General features: G+C 41.3%; 1 protein-coding gene across 4 annotated transcripts in view; it reads left to right on the top strand.

Moving 5' to 3' along the window:
* The window catches only part of LOC139750274 (proton-coupled zinc antiporter SLC30A2-like), a 177,516-nt gene that overhangs the window by 127,644 nt on the left and 26,578 nt on the right, over window positions 1-23,294 (top strand). For all 4 annotated transcript variants that reach the window (XM_071664859.1, XM_071664861.1, XM_071664860.1 and 1 more), the window contains one exon: window positions 21,199-21,351. In XM_071664859.1, the coding sequence (XP_071520960.1) occupies window positions 21,199-21,351 (153 nt within the window). The remainder of the gene's footprint in view (window positions 1-21,198; window positions 21,352-23,294) is intronic.

The following is a 23,294-nucleotide window of genomic DNA, read 5'->3' on the forward strand; positions in this document are numbered from 1 at the left end:
AATGAAAAGCATGTGAAAGAGGGACACAGAGATAAATGTGTTGATAGAGGTAGCTGATGGGATTTCTGACTTACCTGTTGGAGGCAAGGGTAAAGATTTGAAGGGGTTTTCAGAAAAGAGGGAACGATACAAGTGAGAAGAGAGTAGTGAAAGTAAGTGAGCTGGAAGATGAGACATATGAAGAAATACCACAAGAGATAGGGTGTAGAATATCAAAAGGTGATAGAGTGTATGAAAGTAAACTCTAGATTGATATGGGTAAAACTGAAAGTGGGTGAAGAGAGATGGGTGATTATTGGTGCCTATGCACCTGGGCATGAGAAGAAAGATCACAAGAGGCAAGTGTTTTGGGAGCAGCTAGGTGAGTGAGTTAGCAGTTTTCATGTGAGACTGGGTTATAGTGATGGGTGATTTGAATGCAAAGGTGAGTAATGTGGCAGTTGAGGGAATAATTGGTGTACATGGGGTGTTCAGTGTTGTAAATGGAAATGGTGAGGAGCATGTACATTTGTGTGCTGAAAAGGACTGGTGATTGGGAATACCAGGTTTGAAAAGAGATATACGTAAGTATACATATGTAAGTAGGAGAGATGGCCAGAGAGCATTATTGGATTATGTGTTAATTGATAGGCGCATGAAAGAGAGACTTTTGGATGTTAATGTGTTGAGAGGTGCAACTGGAGGGATGTCTGATCATTATCTTGTAGAGGGAAAGGTGAAGATTTGTAGAGGTTTTCAGAAAAGAAGAGAAAATGTTGGGGTGAAGAGAGTGGTGAGAGTAAGTGAGCTTGGGAAGGAGACTTGTGTGAGGAAGTACCAGAAGAGACTGAGTGCAGAATGGAAAAAGGTGAGAGCAAAGGACGTAAGTGGAGTGGGGGAGGAATGGGATGTATTTAGGGAAGCAGTAATGGCTTGCACAAAAGATGCTTGTGGCATGAGAAGGGTGGGAGGTGGGCAGATTAGAAAGGGTAGTGAGTGATGGGATAAAGAAGTATGATTATTAGTGAAAGAGAAGAGAGAGGCATTTGGATGATTTTTGCAGGGAAATAGTGCAAATGACTGGGAGAAAGAGGCAGGAGGTCAAGAGAAAGGTGCAAGAGGTGAAAAAGAGGGCAAATGAGAGTTGGGATGAGAGATTATCCGTAAATTTTAGGGAGAATAAAAAGATGTTTTGGAAGAAGGTAAATAAAGTGCGTGGGACAAGGGAACAAATGGCAACATCAGTGAAGGGGGCTAATGGGGAGGTAATAATAACAAGTAGTTGTGATGTGAGAAGGAGATGGAGTGAGTATTCTGAAGGTTTGTTGAATGTGTTAGATTATAGAGTGGCAGATATAGGGTGTTTAGGTCGAGGTGGTGTGCGAAGTAAGAGGGTCAAGGAGAATGGTTTGGTAAACAAAGAAGAGGTAGAGAAAGCTTTGCAGAAGATGAAAGCCAGGAAGGCAGCAGGTTTTGATGGTATTGCAGTGGAATCTGTTATAAAGGGGGTGACTGTGTTGTTGACTGGTTAGTGAGGATATTCAGTGTATGTATGGCTCATGGTGAAGTGCCTGAGGATTGGCGGAATGCATGCATAGTGCCATTGTACAAAGGCAAAGGGGAGAAAGGTGAGTGTTCAAATTACAGAGGTATAAGTTTATTGAGTATTCCTGGGAAATTATGTGGGAGGGTATTGATTGAGAGGGTGAAAACATGTACAGAGCATCAGATTGGAGAAGAGCAGTGTGGTTTCAGAAGTGGTAGAGGATGTGTGGATCAAGTGTTTGCTTTGAAGAATGTATGTGAGAAATACTTAGTAAAACAAATGGATTTGTATGTAGCATGTATGGATCTGGAGAAGGGTATGATAAGAGTTGATAGAGATGCTCTGTGGAAGGTATTAAGAATATATGGTGTGGGAGGCAAGTTGCTAGAAGCGGTGAAAAGTTTCTATTGAGGATGTAAGGCATGTGTACGAGTAGGAAGAGAGAAAAGTGATTGGTTCCCAGTGAATGTCGGTTTGTGGCAGGGGTGCGTGATGTCTCCATGGTTGTTTAATTTGTTTATGTATATACATTGATGTGCTGTCAATGGATTGAATCAGGGTGTGTGAAGTGTCTGGGGTAAACTATGGAAAGTTTTGTTGGGCCTGGATGTGGAAAGGGAGCTGTGGTTTTGGTGCATTATACATGACAGCTAGAGACTGAGTGTGAACAAATGTGGCCTTTGTTGTCTTTTCCTAGCGCTACCTCATGCGCATGCGGGGGCAGGGGGTTGTCATTTCATTGATAAATCCCTTCAGTTAGCAAAGAAATCATTTTAGAGTTGAGCCCAAACCTCCCATTGACACCAAGAATCTTTTAGTTCTCCCTTTTAATAGTAATTTTACTTTACTTCCCATTTTGCTTAAATCCTTTGATGTAAATGTTGCCTTCAGCAACAATAATACTATAAAGAATATCTTAATGAGGAATTCACCAGAAAGTTCTCCTGGGTGCATCTATAAAGTGCCATGTAGAAACTGTGATAAGTTTTATCTTGGGCAGACTGGTAAGGATCTTTCTGTCAGACTTCAGCAACATAGATATAGTATAAGAACAGGATAACAATCAAATGCCTTGTTTAATCACATTAAAAACTATGATCATTGTATTGACTGGAGTAATGCCATTTCAGTTATTAACTCTAACTCTACTACCACGAGAAATATAATTGAATCTTCTGTTATTGAATACACAAAGAATTATAATGTTAATGTTAGTGATGGTCTATAGAAATTAGATAACTTTATTGTTGATAGAATTTGTGAAATGATGTTTATGATACGCTCATTGTCTGTCTTGGACAATCACATGTTTACCAGATGGCGTCCTAGCTATGTCTCTTCGTTGTATATCAACTGACTTATATTTCTCTCTTGTGTTCTCCCCTGATGTAATTATTACACAAAAGTGCACTTGGGAACTTATCATATTTCATTTTAGCTGTGGACTCGTAGGAATATACTTGATCATGCACAAAATTATGATGGCTTGCGCAAAAGATGCTTGTCGCATGAGAAGCATGGGAGGTGGGCAGATTGGAAAAGGTAGTGAGTGGTGGGATGAAGAAGTAAGATTATTAGTGAAAGAGAAGAGAGAGGCATTTGGACGATTTTTGCAGGGAAATAATGCAAATGAGTGGGAGATGTATAAAAGAAAGAGGCAGGAGGTCAAGAGAAATGTGCAAGAGGTGAAAAAGAGGGCAAATGAAAGTTAGGGTGAGAGAGTATCATTAGATTTTAGGGTTTTGGAAGGAGGTAAATAAAGTGCGTAAAACAAGGGAACAAATGGGTACATCAGTGAAGTGGGCTAATGGGGAGGTGATAACAAGTAGTGGTGATGTGAGAAGGAGATGGAGTGAGTATTTTGAAGGTTTGTTGAATGTGTTTGATGATCGAGTGGCAGATATAGGGTGTTTTGGTCGAGATGGTGTGCAAAATGAGAGGGTTAGGGAGAATGATTTGGTAAACAGAGAAGAGGTAGGAAAAGTTTTGCGGAAGATGAAAGCCGGCAAGGCGGCGGGTTTGGATGGTATTGCAATGGAATTTATTAAAAAAGGGGGTGACTGTATTGTTGACTGGTTGGTAAGGTTATTTAATGTATGTATGACTCATGGTGAGGTGCCTGAGGATTGGCGAAATACTTGCATAGTGCCATTATACAAAGGCAAAGGGGTGTACAAAGGCAAAGGGGATAAAAGTGAGTGCTCAAATTACAGAGGTATAAGTTTGTTGAGTATTCCTGGGAAATTATATGGGAGGGTATTGATTGAGAGGATGAAGGCTTGTACAGAGCATCAGATTGGGGAAGAGCAGTGTGGTTTTAGAAGTGGTAGAGGATGTGTGGATCAGGTGTTTGCTTTGAAGAATGTATGTGAGAAATACTTAGAAAAGCAAATGGATTTGTATGTAGCATTTATGGATCTGGAGAAGGCATATGATAGAGTTGATAGAGATGCTTTGTGGAAGGTATTAAGAGTATATGGTGTGGTAGGCAAGTTGTTAGAAACAGTGAAAAGTTTTTATTGAGGATGTAAGGCATGTGTACATGTAGGAAGAGAGGAAAGTGATTGGTTCTCAGTGAATGTAGGTTTGCGGCAGGGGTGTGTGATGTCTCCATGGTTGTTTGATTTGTTTATGGATGGGGTTGTTAGGGAGGTGAATGCAAGAGTTTTGGAAAGAGGGGCAAGTATGCGTGGATGAGAGAGCTTGGGAAGTGGGTCAGTTGTTGTTTGGTAAAGTGTGTGAAAGAAAAAAGCTGAGAGTAAATGTGAATAAGAGCAAGGTTATTAGGTACAGTAGGGTTGAGGGACAAGTCAGTTGGGAGGTACATTTGAATGGAGAAACACTGGAGGAAGTGAAGTGTTTTAGATATCTGGGAGTGAATCTGGCAGCGGATGGAACCATGGAAGCAGAAGTGAATCATAGGGTAGGGGAGGGGGCGAAAATTCTGGGAGCGTTGAAGAATGTGTGGAAGTCGAGGACATTATCTCGGAAAGCAAAAATGGGTATGTTTGAAGGAATAGTGGTTCCAACAATGTTGGATGGTTGCAAGGCGTGGGCTCTAGATAGAGTTGTGTGTAGGAGGGTGGATGTGCTGGAAATGAGATGTTTGAGGACAATATGTGGAGTGAGGTGGTTTGATCGAGTAAGTAATAATAGGGTAAGAGAGATGTGTGGTAATAAAAAGAGTGTGGTTGAGAGAGCAGAAGAGGGTATTTTAAAATGGTTTGGTCACATGGAGAGAATGAGTGAGGAAAGATTGACCAAGAGGATATATGTGTCAGAGGTGGAGGAAAAGAGAAGTGGGAGACCAAATTGGAGGTGGAGTCGACGTGCTGTCAATGGATTGAACCAGGGCATGTGAAGCGTCTGGGGTAAACCATGGAAAATTGTGTGGGGGCTGGAAGTGGAAAGGTAGCTGTGGTTTCGGTGCATTATTACTTGATAGCTAGAGACTGAGTGTGAATGACTGTGGCCTTTGTTGTCTTTTCCTAGCGCTACCTCGCACACATGAGGGGGGAGGGGGTTTTTATTTCATGTGTGGTGGGGTGGCGATGGGAATGAATAAAGGCAGCCAGTATGAATTATGTACATGTGTATATGTCTGTGTGTATATATAAATGTATATGTTGAGATGTATATGTATGTATATTTCCATGTGGGTGGGTTGGGCCATTCTTTCATCTGTTTCATTGCACTACCTCGCTAACACGGGAGACAGCGACAAAGCAAAATAAAATAATAGAAAATATATATATATATGGGAGGCAAGTTGTTAGAAGCAGTGAAAAGTTTTTATCGAGGATGTAAGGCATGTGTACGTGTAGGAAGAGAGGAAAGTGATTGGTTCTCAGTGAATGTAGGTTTGCGGCAGGGGTGTGTGATGTCTCCATGGTTGTTTAATTTGTTTATGGATGGGGTTGTTAGGGAGGTGAATGCAAGAGTTTTGGAAAGAGGGGCAAGTATGAAGTCTGTTGGGGATGAGAGAGCTTGGGAAGTGAGTCAGTTGTTGTTCGCTGATGATACAGCGCTGGTGGCTGATTCATGTGAGAAACTGCAGAAGCTGGTGACTGAGTTTGGTAAAGTGTGTGAAAGAAGAAAGTTAAGAGTAAATGTGAATAAGAGCAAGGTTATTAGGTACAGTAGGGTTGAGGGTCAAGTCAATTGGGAGGTGAGTTTGAATGGAGAAAAACTGGAGGAAGTGAAGTGCTTTAGATATCTGGGAGTGGATCTGGCAGCGGATGGAACCATGGAAGCGGAAGTGGATCATAGGGTGGGGGAGGGGGCGAAAATTCTGGGAGCCTTGAAGAATGTGTAGAAGTCGAGAACATTATCTCGGAAAGCAAAAATGGGTATGTTTGAAGGAATAGTGGTTCCAACAATGTTGTATGGTTGCGAGGCGTGGGCTATGGATAGAGTTGTGCGCAGGAGGATGGATGTGCTGGAAATGAGATGTTTGAGGACAATGTGTGGTGTGAGGTGGTTTGATCGAGTAAGTAACGTAAGGGTAAGAGAGATGTGTGGAAATAAAAAGAGCGTGGTTGAGAGAGCAGAAGAGGGTGTTTTGAAATGGTTCGGGCACATGGAGAGAATGAGTGAGGAAAGATTGACCAAGAGAATATATGTGTCGGAGGTGGAGGGAACGAGGAGAAGAGGGAGACCAAATTGGAGGTGGAAAGATGGAGTGAAAAAGATTTTGTGTGATCGGGGCCTGAACATGCAGGAGGGTGAAAGGAGGGCAAGGAATAGAGTGAATTGGAGCGATGTGGTATACCGGGGTTGACGTGCTGTCAGTGGATTGAATCAAGGCATGTGAAGCGTCTGGGGTAAACCATGGAAAGCTGTGTAGGTATGTATATTTGCGTGTGTGGACGTATGTATATACATGTGTATGGGGGTGGGTTGGGCCATTTCTTTCGTCTGTTTCCTTGCGCTACCTCGCAAACGCGGGAGACAGCGACAAAGCAAAAAATATATATATATATATATATATATATATATATATATATATATATATAGGTGATTGTGTCAGCGTCGCGTCGCCTCGCCGCAGTGTATCGAGACAGACTTCCCCAGAACTTTTAAAGGGGAAGTAAATGTTTATAGTTGTGTTAATGGAGTGATAGTTTTTATGCATGGTGTTTTTGACAAGAAAATAGTGAAGTTGGAGAAAAATGTAGCTTAGACATTGAAGCTTATTGATACAGTGGTGAAATTGATGAGAACTGCTATTGACGTTTGTGTGAATAAATTGTACATTTCCTTTTCCATAGCCAGAGGTTGAACCATTATGTGACATTCATTTTTTTTTCATTCATTTCAAGCTAAAAGTTTGTTTTCTAAATTGTTTCTTACATTTTTCATATGTATATATATGTATGTGTGGGTGTGTGTGTGTGTATGTGCGTATGTGTGTGTGTGTGTGTGTGTGTGTGTGTGTGTGTGTATATATATGTATATTATCCCTGGGGACAGGGGTGAAAGAATACTTCCCACGTATTCCTCGCGTGTCGTAGAAAGCGACTAGAGGGGACGGGAGCGGGGGGCCGGAAATCCTCCCCTCCTTGTATTAACTTTCTAAAATGGGAAACAGAAGAAGGAGTCACGCGGGGAGTGATCATCCTCCTCGAAGGCTCAGAGTGGGGTGCCTAAATGTGTGTGGATGTAACCAAGATGTGAAAAAAGGAGAGATAGGTAGTATGTTTGAGGAAAGGAACCTGGATGTTTTGGCTCTGAGTGAAACGAAGCTCAAGGGTAAAGGGGAAGAGTGGTTTGGAAATGTCTGGGGAGTGAAGTCAGGGGTTAGTGAGAGGACAAGAGCAAGGGAAGGAGTAGCAATACTCCTGAAACAGGAGTTGTGGGAGTATGTGATAGAATGTAAGAAAGTAAATTCTCGATTAATATGGGTAAAATTGAAAGTTGATGGAGAGAGGTGGGTGATTATTGGTGCATATGCACCTGGGCATGAGAAGAAAGATCATGAGAGGCAAGTGTTTTGGGAGCAGCTGAATGAGTGTGTTAGCGGTTTTGATGCACGAGACCGGGTTATAGTGATGGGTGATTTGAATGCAAAGGTGAGTAATGTGGCAGTTGAGGGAATAATGGGTATGCATGGGGTGTTCAGTGTTGTAAATGGAAATGGTGAAGAGCTTGTAGATTTATGTGCTGAAAAAGGACTGATGATTGGGAATACCTGGTTTAAAAAGCGAGATATACATAAGTATACTTATGTAAGTAGGAGAGATGGCCAGAAAGCGTTATTGGATTACGTGTTAATTGACAGGCGTGCGAAAGAGAGACTTTTGGATGTTAATGTGCTGAGAGGTGCAACTGGAGGGATGTCTGATCATTATCTTGTGGAGGCTAAGGTGAAGATTAGTATGGGTTTTCAGAAAAGAGGAGTGAATGTTGGGGTGAAGAAGGTGGTGAGAGTAAGTGAGCTTGGGAAGGAGACCTGTGTGGGGAAGTACCAGGAGAGACTGTGTACAGAATGGAAAAAGGTGAGAACAATGGAAGTAAGGGGAGTGGGGGAGGAATGGGATGTATTTAGGGAATCAGTGATGGATTGCGCAAAAGATGCTTGTGGCATGAGAAGAGTGGGAGGTGGGCTGTTTAGAAAGGGTAGTGAGTGGTGGGATGAAGAAGTAAGAGTATTAGTGAAAGAGAAGAGAGAGGCATTTGGACGATTTTTGCAGGGAAAAAATGCAATTGAGTGGGAGAAGTATAAAAGAAAGAGACAGGAGGTCAAGAGAAAGGTGCAAGAGGTGAAAAAAAGGGCAAATGAGAGTTGGGGTGAGAGACTATCAGTAAATTTTAGGGAGAATAAAAAGATGTTCTGGAAGGAGGTAAATAGGGTGCGTAAGACAAGGGAGCAAATGGGAACTTCAGTGAAGGGCGTAAATGGGGAGGTGATAACAAGTAGCGGTGATGTGAGAAGGAGATGGAATGAGTATTTTGAAGGTTTGTTGAATGTGTCTGATGACAGAGTGGCAGATATAGGGTGTTTTGGTCGAGGTGGTGTGCAAAGTGAGAGGGTTAGGGAAAATGATTTGGTAAACAGAGAAGAGGTAGTAAAAGCTTTGCGGAAGATGAAAGCCGGCAAGGCAGCAGGTTTGGATGGTATTGCAGTGGAATTTATTAAAAAAGGGGGTGACTGTATTGTTGACTGGTTGGTAAGGTTATTTAATGTATGTATGACTCATGGTGAGGTGCCTGAGGATTGGCGGAATGCGTGCATAGTGCCATTGTACAAAGGCAAAGGGGATAAGAGTGAGTGCTCAAATTACAGAGGTATAAGTTTGTTGAGTATTCCTGGTAAATTATATGGGAGGGTATTGATTGAGAGGGTGAAGGCATGTACAGAGCATCAGATTGGGGAAGAGCAGTGCGGTTTCAGAAGTGGTAGAGGATGTGTGGATCAGGTGTTTGCTTTGAAGAATGTATGTGAGAAATACTTAGAAAAGCAAATGGATTTGTATGTAGCATTTATGGATCTGGAGAAGGCATATGATAGAGTTGATAGAGATGCTCTGTGGAAGGTATTAAGAATATATGGTGTGGGAGGCAAGTTGTTAGAAGCAGTGAAAAGTTTTTATCGAGGATGTAAGGCATGTGTACGTGTAGGAAGAGAGGAAAGTGATTGGTTCTCAGTGAATGTAGGTTTGCGGCAGGGGTGTGTGATGTCTCCATGGTTGTTTAATTTGTTTATGGATGGGGTTGTTAGGGAGGTAAATGCAAGAGTCCTGGAAAGAGGGGCAAGTATGAAGTCTGTTGGGGATGAGAGAGCTTGGGAAGTGAGTCAGTTGTTGTTCGCTGATGATACAGCACTGGTGGCTGATTCATGTGAGAAACTGCAGAAGCTGGTGACTGAGTTTGGTAAAGTGTGTGGAAGAAGAAAGTTAAGAGTAAATGGGAATAAGAGCAAGGTTATTAGGTACAGTAGGGGTGAGGGTCAAGTCAATTGGGAGGTGAGTTTGAATGGAGAAAAACTGGAGGAAGTGAAGTGTTTTAGATATCTGGGAGTGGATCTGGCAGCGGATGGAACCATGGAAGCGGAAGTGGATCATAGGGTGGGGGAGGGGGCGAAAATTTTGGGAGCCTTGAAAAATGTGTGGAAGTCGAGAACATTATCTCGGAAAGCAAAAATGGGTATGTTTGAAGGAATAGTGGTTCCAACAATGTTGTATGGTTGCGAGGCGTGGGCTATGGATAGAGATGTGCGCAGGAGGATGGATGTGCTGGAAATGAGATGTTTGAGGACAATGTGTGGTGTGAGGTGGTTTGATCGAGTAAGTAACGTAAGGGTAAGAGAGATGTGTGGAAATAAAAAGAGCGTGGTTGAGAGAGCAGAAGAGGGTGTTTTGAAATGGTTTGGGCACATGGAGAGAATGAGTGAGGAAAGATTGACCAAGAGGATATATGTGTCGGAGGTGGAGGGAACGAGGAGAAGAGGGAGACCAAATTGGAGGTGGAAAGATGGAGTGAAAAAGATTTTGTGTGATCGGGGCCTGAACATGCAGGAGGGTGAAAGGAGGGCAAGGAATAGAGTGAATTGGAGCCATGTGGTATACAGGGGTTGACGTGCTGTCAGTGGATTGAATCAAGGCATGTGAAGCGTCTGGGGTAAACCATGGAAAGCTGTGTAGGTATGTATATTTGCGTGTGTGGACGTGTGTATGTACATGTGTATGGGGGGGGGGGGGTTGGGCCATTTCTTTCGTCTGTTTCCTTGCGCTACCTCGCAAACGCGGGAGACAGCGACAAAGTATAAAAAAAAAAAAAAAAAAAAATATATATATATTTTATATTTATTTATTTTCCTTTGTCGCTGTCTCCCGCGTTTGCGAGGTAGTGCAAGGAAACAGACGAAAGAAATGGCCCAACCCACCCCCATACACATGTATATACATACACGTCCACACACGCAAATATACATACCCATACATCTCAATATACACATATATATACACATACATATATACACAGGCACACAATTCACACTGTCTGCCTTTATTCATTCCCATTGCCACCTTACCACACATGGAACAACATCCCCCTCCCCCCTCATGTGTGCGAGGTAGCGCTAGGAAAAGACAACAAAGGCCCCATTCGTTCACACTCAGTCTCTAGCTGTCATGCAATAATGCCCGAAACCACAGCTCCCTTTTCACATCCAGCCCCCACAGAACTTTCCATGGTTTACCCCAGACACTTCACATTCCCTGATTCAATCCATTGACAGCACGTTGATCCCGATATACCACATCGATCCAATTCACTCTATTCCTTGCCCACCTTTCACCCTCCTGCATGTTCAGGCCCCGATCACTCAAAATCTTTTTCACTCCATCTTTCCACCTCCAATTTGGTCTCCAACTTCTCATTCCCTCCACTTCTGACACATATATCCTCTTTGTCAATCTTTCCTCACTCATTCTCTCCATGTGCCCAAACCATTTCAAAACACCCTCTTCTGCTCTCTCAACCATGCTCTTTTTATTTCCACACATCTCTCTTACCCTATTATTACTTACTCGATCAAACCACCTCCCACCACATGTTGTCCTCAAACATCTCATTTCCAGCACATCCACCCTCCTGCGCACAACTCTATCCATAGCCCATGCCTCGCAACCATACAACATTGTTGGAACCACTATTCCTTCAAACATACCCATTTTTGCTTTCCGAGATAATGTTCTCGACTTCTACACATTCTTCAAGGCTCCCAGGATTTTCGCCCCCTCCCCTACCCTATGATTCACTTCCGCTTCCATGGTTCCATCCACTGCCAGATCCACTCCCAGATATCTAAAACACTTTACTTCCTCCAGTTTTTCTCCATTCAAACTTACCTCCCAATTGACTTGACCCTCAACCCTACTGTGCCTAATAACCTTGCTCTTATTCACATTTACTCTTAACTTTCTTCTTTCACACACTTTACCAAACTCAGTCACCAGCTTCTGCAGTTTCTCACATGAATCAGCCACCAGCGCTGTATCATCAGCGAACAACAACTGACTCACTTCCCAAGTGAAATCACACAGCCCTGCCTCACACCTACATGTGTATTGAGTCTCACTTAACTCTCCACTCACTCTTTCTCGTTATTTTTTTCATTTTGAAGGCTCCAGTCATGAACAAAAGTCCACATCAAGGCCAGGCCTTAATTGAAATATAGAGAGAATTGGAGGGCTTTCACATTATCCAACAGTTGACCTCGTATCCCATATATCCTTAACACATCCCATAAAGCATTTTCCTTGACTGTTAGCGCTTTTTCCAGATCCATAAAAGCTGCATACAACCTCTTACCTTTCGCTAAATACTCTTCCACTGTCATCTTTACCTCAAAAATCCTATCCATACATCCCCTGCTGCTTTCTTTGTGAGTTATGTGCTATAGATAAGTATGTGCAGATGAGGGTGCTGGTGCTGGAAATTAAATGTGTAAGGACAGTATTTAGTATGAGGTGATTTGATCGAGTAAATGATAAAAGGTAAGAGAGTTGTGGTAATAAGAAGATTGCATTGGATAGAGCTGAAATGGTGTGGACACGAGAGAATGAGTGAAGAGAGGTTGACAGAGAGGAAATATGTGTTAGAAGTGGAGGGGAGAGGAAGATGGGGAGATGAAACTAGAAATGGAAGGATGGAGTGAAGATTACCTTGAGTGATTGGGACCTGAACATGTAGGACAGTGAAAGGCATGAGCATGATTAAGTAAATTGAAAGGGCGTAGTGGACAGAAGGCACCATGGTATTAATGGACTGAATCTGGGCATGTGAAGTGGTTGGTGAATACGATAGAAAGGCTGTGGGCCTGGTTGTGGAGAGGGGTCTGGGGTTTCGATTCATTCACATGACAGCTAGAGAATGGACTTAATGAATGCAGCCTGTCTTCGTCTGTTCTTGGTGTTGCGTCACTAATGTTGGAAATGTAGGACAAGTATGAAAGAAGAAAAGAAGTCATTAAATAAGTATTTATTCTTCAAGGGAATCCTACATATCACTTACCTGATTGCTTTCAGATGGAGTTTTCTTAATATTTTTCTTAATATCAATCATCACCAAAAAGTACACAGCGACCATGATAATGAAACTGGACAATCTGAAGGAGTGGTGATGTGTAGAACAAGGGTATTTTCGTATAGGGTACCAGTAGCAGGTTTGTTGTGTCATACTTTCCAATTTTTGAAAAATGGGTGTTTACAAACAAGGAGGGAAACACTCTTTTATGTTATGAAAACTTTATAGAAGAAAAACAATACAACCAAGAAACAAGTAGATATCTTGTTCCATGTCTCCAGTGCTTCTTAGATGTGTACTTAGTATAGTTTTATTATGAGATTTATAGTGTTGTGATCTGTGGTTTTCATTAAGAGAGATCTAAGGCAGCGGTAGTTGGGCAGAAGGTGGTGTCAAAGATTCCTTTGATGACTGTCCACAAGTCATATTCTTTATGATATTTAACCCATTTCATGCAAGTAGAAATTTTATTTTGGTTCATTGTGCTTTCATTCACATAAAATGACTTTGGCTTTGGCTCATTTGGACAAGTTATTGTACCTCCTGAAGGCACTTTGGTGCTTACCCACACTTCAGCCTCTATTAACAAACATTTCATTCCCTTCTGAGTGACACTTTGGCCCCCAATAACAAACTCTTCAACCTTTTCTCTTCTTACTGTTCCCTCATATGTAAACACCCATATTGTCTAAGTATGATATACTATGGAATGTGCTCTTCATGTAATATTATTTTGGCCTGTGTCATTCCTGATCCATATTCTCCTAGGTTCCCCTTTTTATGAATACAGTTGAAAAATGTTGATATATCAGGTGATAGCTTTTTGTCATCAGTTATCCTATGCATAATCACAAAAATAACTGCTTAATAGATTATCTCAGTCAGTGGCATTCCCAGCCCTCAGTCATTGTTACTAATGACTGAATTATATTGACTGATAATGAGACAGTAATTGATAGCTTTTTCATTGATTTAATCAACTCCAGTATGTGCCTAAACTAAAAAGTTCATGGAAAATTTGCAAACAAGTGAAAATATCATCAGGTGATAATGAAAAATTGTTAGTGATAATTGATACTAGATAAATTCATGTATTATGTACAGTAAATGAATATGAATACTGCACTTACTTATTTGTGTCATTAACAAGGGTTGTTTAGCATTAATCATCACTTACCATCATTCATCAATAATGACAACAGTGATATAGGTAGGCAGTTCATTTACTGATGCACATCATTGACTCAGTCTCTAACAGATGACTTTGGCTCACTTTATGACAAATCTTAGACCTCTGCCAACTAATTTAAACTGCAAATACATCTTTGTGTGATTCACAAATGTGTCTGATAGTAATGATTACTCATCACCACTCAGTAATAGTGATATTGATAATATAGGTGTGTGGTTCATTCGCTGGTGCACATCAGTGGCTTGATCACTGATAGATGGCGTTAACTCACTTTCTGATGAGCTTTAGACCCAAGCGAACTAATTTGCGACTCCTTCTCTTGTTATTGTTGCCTTATACCTGTACACTCGGTAAAAAAGTACTGGTGCAGAATACATGTTTGACATTATGACACTGTCCAATGGATACTGAGAAATTTAAGTCTGACCTGCTATGTGTTGATAGCTGTGATGTCAGGAGGGTGGTATGCTGCATGTTGGTAGCTGTGATGTCATGAGGGAGTAAAGTCAGGGGTTAGTGAGAGGACAAGAGCAAGGGAAGGAGTAGCAATACTCCTGAAACAGGAGTTGTGGGAGTATGTGATAGAATGTAAGAAAGTAAATTCTCGATTAATATGGGTAAAACTGAAAGTTGATGGAGAGAGGTGGGTGATTATTGGTGCATATGCACCTGGGCATGAGAAGAAAGATCATGAGAGGCAAGTGTTTTGGGAGCAGCTGAATGAGTGTGTTAGTGGTTTTGATGCACGAGACCGGGTTTTAGTGATGGGTGATTTGAATGCAAAGGTGAGTAATGTGGCAGTTGAGGGAATAATTGGTATACATGGGGTGTTCAGTGTTGTAAATGGAAATGGTGAAGAGCTTGAAGATTTATGTGCTGAAAAAGGACTGATGATTGGGAATACCTGGTTTAAAAAGCGAGATATACATAAGTAAACTTATGTCAGTAGGAGAGATGGCCAGAGAGCGTTATTGGATTACGTGTTAATTGACAGGCGTGCGAAAGAGAGACTTTTGGATGTTAATGTACTGAGAGGTGCAACTGGAGGGATGTCTGATCATTATCTTGTGGAGGCTAAGGTGAAGATTTGTATGGGTTTTCAGAAAAGAAGAGTGAATGTTGGGGTGAAGAGGGTGGTGAGAGTAAGTGAGCTTGGGAAGGAGACCTGTGTGAGGAAGTACCAGGAGAGACTGAGTACAGAATGGAAAAAGGTGAGAACAATGGAAGTAAGGGGAGTGGGGGAGGAATGGGATGTATTTAGGGAATCAGTGATGGATTGCGCAAAAGATGTTTGTGGCATGAGAAGAGTGGGAGGTGGGTTGATTAGAAAGGGTAGTGAGTGGTGGGATGAAGAAGTAAGAGTATTAGTGAAAGAGAAGAGAGAGGCATGTGGACGATTTTTGCAGGGAAAAAATGCAATTGAGTGGGAGATGTATAAAAGAAAGAGACAGGAGGTCAAGAGAAAGGTGCAAGAGGTGAAAAAAAGGGCAAATGAGAGTTGGGGTGAGAGAGTATCATTAAATTTTAGGGAGAATAAAAAGTTCTGGAAGGAGGTAAATAAAGTGCGTAAGACAAGGGAGCAAATGGGAACTTCAGTGAAGGGTGCAAATGGGGAGGTGATAACAAGTAGTGGTGATGTGAGAAGGAGATGGAGTGAGTATTTTGAAGGTTTGTTGAATGTGTTTGATGATAGAGTGGCAGATATAGGGTGTTTTGTTCGAGGTGGTGTGCAGAGTGAGAGGGTTAGGGAAAATGATTTGGTAAACAGAGAAGAGGTAGTGAAAGCTTTGCGGAAGATGAAAGCCGGCAAGGCAGCAGGTTTGGATGGTATTGCAGTGGAATTTATTAAAAAAGGGGGTGACTGTATTGTTGACTGGTTGGTAAGGTTATTTAATGTATGTATGACTCATGGTGAGGTGCCTGAGGATTGGCGGAATGCGTGCATAGTGCCATTGTACAAAGGCAAAGGGGATAAGAGTGAGTGCTCAAATTACAGAGGTATAAGTTTGTTGAGTATTCCTGGTAAATTATATGGAGGGTATTGATTGAGAGGGTGAAGGCATGTACAGAGCATCAGATTGGGGAAGAGCAGTGTGGTTTCAGAAGTGGTAGAGGATGTGTGGATCAGGTGTTTGCTTTGAAGAATGTATGTGAGAAATACTTAGAAAAGCAAATGGATTTGTATGTAGCATTTATGGATCTGGAGAAGGCATATGATAGAGTTGATAGAGATGCTCTGTGGAAGGTATTAAGAATATATGGTGTGGGAGGAAAGTTGTTAGAAGCAGTGAAAAGTTTTTATCGAGGAGGTAAGGCATGTGTACGTGTAGGAAGAGAGGAAAGTGATTGGTTCTCAGTGAATGTAGGTTTGCGGCAGGGGTGTGTGATGTCTCCATGGTTGTTTAATTTGTTTATGGATGGGGTTGTTAGGGAGGTAAATGCAAGAGTTTTGGAAAGAGGGGCAAGTATGAAGTCTGTTGGGGATGAGAGAGCTTGGGAAGTGAGTCAGTTGTTGTTCGCTGATGATACAGCGCTGGTGGCTGATTCATGTGAGAAACTGCAGAAGCTGGTGACTGAGTTTGGTAAAGTGTGTGGAAGAAGAAAGTTAAGAGTAAATGTGAATAAGAGCAAGGTTATTAGGTACAGTAGGGTTGAGGGTCAAGTCAATTGGGAGGTTTTGAATGGAGAAAAACTGGAGGAAGTGAAGTGTTTTAGATATCTGGGAGTGGATCTGGCAGCGGATGGAACCATGGAAGCGGAAGTGGATCATAGGGTGGGGGAAGGGGCAAAAATTCTGGGGGCCTTGAAGAATGTGTGGAAGTCGAGAACATTATCTCGGAAAGCAAAAATGGGTATGTTTGAAGGAATAGTGGTTCCAACAATGTTGTATGGTTGCGAGGCGTGGGCTATGGATAGAGTTGTGCGCAGGAGGATGGATGTGCTGGAAATAAGATGTTTGAGGACAATGTGTGGTGTGAGGTGGTTTGATCGAGTGAGTAACATAAGGGTAAGAGAGATGTGTGGAAATAAAAAGATCGTGGTTGAGAGAGCAGAAGAGGGTGTTTTGAAGTGGTTTGGGCACATGGAGAGAATGAGTGAGGAAAGATTGACCAAGAGGATATATGTGTCGGAGGTGGAGGGAACGAGGAGATGAGGGAGACCAAATTGGAGGTGGAAAGATGGAGTGAAAAAGATTTTGTGTGATCGGGGCCTGAACATGCAGGAGGGTGAAAGGAGGGCAAGGAATAGAGTGAATTGGATCGATGTGGTATACCGGGGTTGACGTGCTGTCAGTGGAGTGAATCAAGGCATGTGAAGCGTCTGGGGTAAACCATGGAAAGCTGTGTAGGTATGTATATTTGCGTGTGTGGACGTATGTATATACATGTGTATGGGGGGGGGGTTGGGCCATTTCTTTCGTCTTTCCTTGCGCTACCTCGCAAACGCGGGAGACAGCGACAAAGTATAATAAAAAAAAAAATGAATGATTTGTGATATATGCATTGAGACTGTCATCTGTAGCACATGTTGTGGCATGTTGCCGAATCCACTATGATATTGGTGGCCAACGCTAACTATGTAAGCTGAAATGTCACAGTCTGGCATGTCCCATAAGTTAAGTAATGAAATGATGAACCTTATCTCAGGGTTTGTAATGTTTGCTGTGTGGTTCAAACCTGATGGACCAAACACAGCCAGGCCTACCATCCCTCATATGGTTCAAACCTGTTGTACCAACCACAGCTAGGTGTACCAACCCTCCCTAACATCAGGGGCTTGTCGAATCATTACAGAAGGCATTGGACCCATTGTGCACCAATAGATTTTTACCCTGTGTACATTAGTACCCTTGTTTTTCATGTCTCCTTTGCATCTGAGGATGTGTATATAATTTCATATCGACTTTATTTTTATTTTGTTCTATTATACGTAGAGGGACTTCTCAATTTATGCAATATTACCACTCTTATGAATGGTTGCATGAAGCATAAATGCATGAATCAGATAGTGTAATTCTTGGATTATTTTTTTTTTTTTTCTCTCTCTTGAGGCACCAAAAGGCTGGGTCTTAATTGAAAGCTAGAGAAGATTACGAAAGGAAATAAAAGAAACAAGGGAAAGTATTTATGAATTTTGGAGGTGAAAAACCTGTCTTTTAAAATGTTCCAAGTCATAGTTTTTACATGAGAAGGTAGAGAGTTCCAAAGCTTTAAGGTGAAAGAAAGAGTTGTCAAAATGGCCCATCCTTGGCTTCCCAGTGGCCACTCAGTTATCATGCAACAATGCATCTTGCCAAGTATTAATAGGTCTAGCTAGTGGTGGGAGTGCCCAAGCAGCTAGCTCTGAGCAAAAACCAAAGTAATATCTTTAGAAGAGGGAAAGTGAACCAACATTGTGGTGTAGGGCAAGAGAGTCAAGTTTGGAAGTTTGCCTGGAAGCGTTTATAAGTTGACTGCTTTTGACTCAACTCGCTCAAGTAAGGATGCAGAGCTAGAACCTTATATGAGAGCAGAACTCTGTACAAGGAGGAATCAATCCTTTGTATAACTGTTCAGAAGAAAAGAAGTTTTGGCATTAAAAAGAACTCCCAGGTTCTTAGAGGTAGACTTAGCTGTTTTTGTAATGTGAGATTTCCAAGAAAGAGTGGATATTACTGTAATACCAAGTTTGTTTATTGAGTCAAGAGGTGGAATTACGTAACTGTCAAATGAGAGACAATAGTTGTGAGTTTTTGATAGAGAGATGGGTAGAAACTGGGTCTTGGAGTCATTAAACTTTAGTAGATTTTGTGTACCCCACTTGAGATATTCTTGTCCAAGTATGAGTTTATGGAGGAAACTGTGTCAAATTTGATATGCAAATCAAGTGAGAAGAATGAGCAGAATTTAAGGATGTGGATGAACGCATTGTTGAGTCGTCAGTGTGAGTGCATTTGGTTGCTTGTTGAAGAGAGGAAATTGTAAAAAGAAAATAAAGAGAAAGTGTAGGGGACAGAACCATGAGGGACACTGTTGTTGATGGAGAAAGGGGGAGGCTTGTTTATCAGCAACTGCAGAGGTAGATTGGCTGAAAAGGAAGCTAGATATGAAGGAGCAAAGTGAGAGAGGGAAATCAAAAGATGGGAGCTTAGAGATGAGACCCTGATGCCACACCCTGTCTGAAGCTATGTTAAGGGCAACTACACATGACCAAAATATCCTTCAAGAATTATGACCAGACATTAGTAAGATAGGAAAGAATATCACTTGTGGAAGCCATATTGCTGATCAGAGAGAGGACTGCAAGTTTCAAGGTGTCTAAGGATATGGAAGTAGAGGAGGGATTCAAAGACCTTGGAAATGGTTGATGTCAATGTAACAGGACAGTAATCAGAGCATTCAGAATGGTCACCCTTCTTAGGGATAGGATGTATCAATGCGTGCTTCCAAGAAGGAAAAGTTTTGGTTTTTAAACAGAAGCAGACAGTACTAAATATTATAGTAGTGAAACACTGCAGTATATATGTACCAGGAAATTTGAAATGCTGTAATATATGTACAGTACAGTGAGTGAATTCTGTTTATGAAATCAGAATATAAACTTTGACTTCTCGTACAGTCTTCTACACAGAAAATATATGCTTTTAAGGGCATTCTCTTTCAAGGTAGTCTGGCCATGTCCACATTAATAATCACCTAGGAGAATAACTGCCATCCTCGACAATGGTTTTAAGGGTTCCGGGAAATTTACAGCTGCAACAACATTAGCAGAAGCTGCAGTGTCAGTCATCTTGATGTTGTGTCATGTAGTTTTAGCATCTCCTGAAGTTCACAAACCAACTAGGACTTGAAATGTTTTCGCTGCTCCTTCTGCAGCCATCATGTATATTCTGAGCCTTTGCTGTTATCACATGCCTAACCCTCTTAGTGATGAGATTTATCATCATTTTCAATGTTCTCTTCAAGTTACACCATAAACACATGATTAAGTGTTGCACCAAATATTGGTGAATGTTAACAAACAAATGACAGGTAGAGGAGCTGATTGTATTGCCATCCACCCTCCTCCCATTAAGCAACCATTCCATTAATTTCCCAGCTACACTTTTTTTTGGTGTTTGTATATATATCCTTATAATTAAAGTCTCAGTTGCTAGTGGAGTTTACACATGTTTTTTTGGTAATTTTGCAATTAAAGGATGATGTGTTGTAGCTTTGGAATCTTTTTGTTCTACCCTTTTGTAATCATAGTTTGGTATAAAAGTAAGGATTTGAGAGTGTGCTTTTTTATTGGGCACCTTTATTTCTCATTCGTGATAAACATTCTAATAGCTAGGAGGGTCTTGATGAAGAGGCATTGTGTGGCTTATGATAAGTGAGACTGCAAGAGGCTAGAGAGTTGTCACCACTCAGTTGTGCAAGTGTGTGGCTCAGTTATGCTGCAAATTTGATACTTTAATGTTTTTCCATGAAAGCAGTCACTTTGATAATGATAGATGATGTTACAGATATCCCCTAGTTTATGTTTGACATATATTTCTGGAAAATGCTACGTGAGCTAAAAACTGTATACCTGGTGAATACCTGGTAGTGGAACCAATTCCACCATAGACTATGATATGAAAGAAGTGGGGGTTACATTCGTGGGAAAAATGTTTGTTTAATTTTCTCACAAAAATATGAGAAGAATATTAAGAAACATACAGCACAGTATGGATACATTGTTAAATTAAGTATTTAAATGAGAAATATAACACACAGTACTACATTTAAATATAATAAAGATAATATTTACCTGGCTTTGCATTTCATTTAGGGATGGATGTTTGAAGAATTTGACCAAAGATAACAGAACACTTTGAGCTTTTTGCCAAATAATCGTCATACTTATTGGGATGTAACATTGATTCCAATTATTCATGCACTTTTTTTTTTTAGCATCAAAGCAACTCAGAATGACCTACTCTACCTTCTTTCTTGCTTTTCTTCTCAGCCAGTTTTTACTCATAGTTGTAGGATATTTGATGTTTTACGCAGTATTACATTGGAAGAATACACATTGTCTCCAACATACAGCTTTGTACATTTTATTAACCACATGCCTATGATGCGTCTACAACAATAGACACCAAATACTTACTACGTGGATGTTTTGCGCTTTCCTCACACAGATTCACACACATTATTGATAAACACTATTGACCTTTGGTTCTTCCTGTTGGATGTGGCATGCTTCCTGAGTTTTGTGGGAGCCTCATCTAGATAGAAGGGGCATCTGGGTTGGAAGTAAGTAAGGATGTATGCAATATAATTTCCATGCTGCTGATTGTAGTGCAGCTTGAAGCTGCAGGAGCCCCATCACAGAGGTTCTGGGTTTTTATAACATTCATACAGTGCTTTTTCAGTTATAGATAATTGTTATATTGCTGCTTGTTGAATTTGCCTTTACTCAAGATGGACTTGCATACTTTCAGAATGATGATGGAGAACTGGAAACAGGGCAGAGGATTTCTGCAAATTCCAGTGTGAGTTCAGACCACTGTCATGCACCTCGACTTGGTTATCAGGCATCACGGCATGCCATGACTAAGCTTTCCATGGCATGTGTCCTCACAACACTCTTCATGGTATGACTTACATAACTGTGATTTTTGTTTTGCTCATTTTTTTTTAATTAAATTTATGGTGTAGATATGGTCTACTCAGTTACCAATAGTTAAGGTCCAGTCACACAAAATTCTTGTGGCAAAGGCCTGGATGAAAGGTTTTATTTAGAATAACATCATAAAATATTAATACTTTGTCTCATCAGAACAGGAATACTGGACTAGTCCTGCCATCTTTTCCTTATAAGCACCATACACCTACTCAAATTTCATTACTTTCTTCACATATATTCCTTTTCCATCTCCTGTCTGCACAATTGTTTTTAAATATGAGTATGAAAGAGTACAACAAACTGTTGGTCCCAATTTCGTGGCATCATGGTGTACTTAGAAGCTTTGGGTTCTTGCCTGACTCTACTACCTGTGAGAGGGAAAGCTCAGACAGAATTAGCGCTGACCCCTCGCATGACCTTTCCTCCTCTGATAGACTTGCCTCTTTTTCTGTTCACTATACCAATATTTATGGTCTCTCTAGTAACCTCTCTTCTGTTGAGCACCATCTTTGTGTTACCTCTCCAAATACCTTACTTCTCCCTGAGACCCAATTTGCTAGTAATATTACTGCTAGCCCCTTCTTTGTATCCACCTATAATCTCCAAACACAGTTCCTGTTTAGAGGTGGTGTCTGTGCTTATTCCAACATCAACACACCTGTGCATGCCTCAAGGACCTTGAGTTCCTCATTCATTCTCTCCATGTGTGCAGACCATTTCAGCACACTGTCTTCGGTTTCTTAACCTTGCTGTTTTTATTACCACCCATATCTTGTAGTCTTTCAGTACCTACTCGCTCAAACCACCTCACACCACATATTGTCCTCAAACATTTCATTCCCAACACATCCACCCTCCTCTTCCCAGTCTTATCTAGAGTCCATGCTTCACATCCATGGAATAATCTTGGATTTACTGTGCCTTCAGACATACCTATTTTTGTCCTCTCAGATAACATCCCTTCTTCCCACACATTCTTCAGTACTCCGAGAACCTTTGCCCCCTTACCCACCCTGTGACTCACTTCTGCTTCCATGGTTCCATTTACTTCCATGTCCACTCCCAGGTGTATAAAACACTTCACTTTTTCTAATTTTTCTCCATTCAGAATCTCACCCCAACTAACTTGTCCCTCAACCCTGCTAGACCTAATAACTTTGCTTTTATTCATGTATACTCTCAATCCTCCTTTCTCACACACTTCCAAACTCAGTCACCAACTTATGGAGTTTTGCTCTTGAATCTACCACCAGTGCTGTATCATCAGCAAACAACAACTGATTCCTTTCTCAGGCTCTCTCTTGCCTCTATGCCTCATTCTACATCCATGTTTCGGCTGCAAAGGTCAAGGTTAGGAGGACTATGCTTTCCCTTAATCCTCTCTTCACATCCATACTTACACCTCTACCCTTCATTATTCCATTAAGGGACCCAGTAACTCTTCTACCCTATACTGCTCTCTCCCTTATCTCTCCTTCCATATCACAACTCTTACCCAAGACAGCTCCCAGATACTTAAATTCCCTCACTTCTTCCGGTCTTTTCACCCCCACTCCATATCCACAGCACAGTTTAGTTCACTTTCTTCTTTCACTCTGTATGGTCTTACAAAATCTATACTTTCACTCATTTCCTTTCAAACACCATTACTTTACTTACATTCACCTGCAATCTCCTCTGCTTACACGCATCATAAAACAGGCTTGCAACATTCTGCAATTCTTCTTCACTCAGTGCAAACAACACAGTATCATCTGCAAACAGGCTTGCTAGTAGCCACCATATCTTGCCACACTCCATCTCTGTACCCCTTTTCCCTAGGTTTTCTTTCATCTCTCTCATCACTCCATCCATATATATTTATATTAAAAAGCCACAGTGACATCACACAGCCCTGCCTCATGCCTACAT

Source organism: Panulirus ornatus, chromosome 9, assembly GCF_036320965.1.
Source record: "Panulirus ornatus isolate Po-2019 chromosome 9, ASM3632096v1, whole genome shotgun sequence".
Taxonomy (NCBI): domain Eukaryota; kingdom Metazoa; phylum Arthropoda; class Malacostraca; order Decapoda; family Palinuridae; genus Panulirus; species Panulirus ornatus.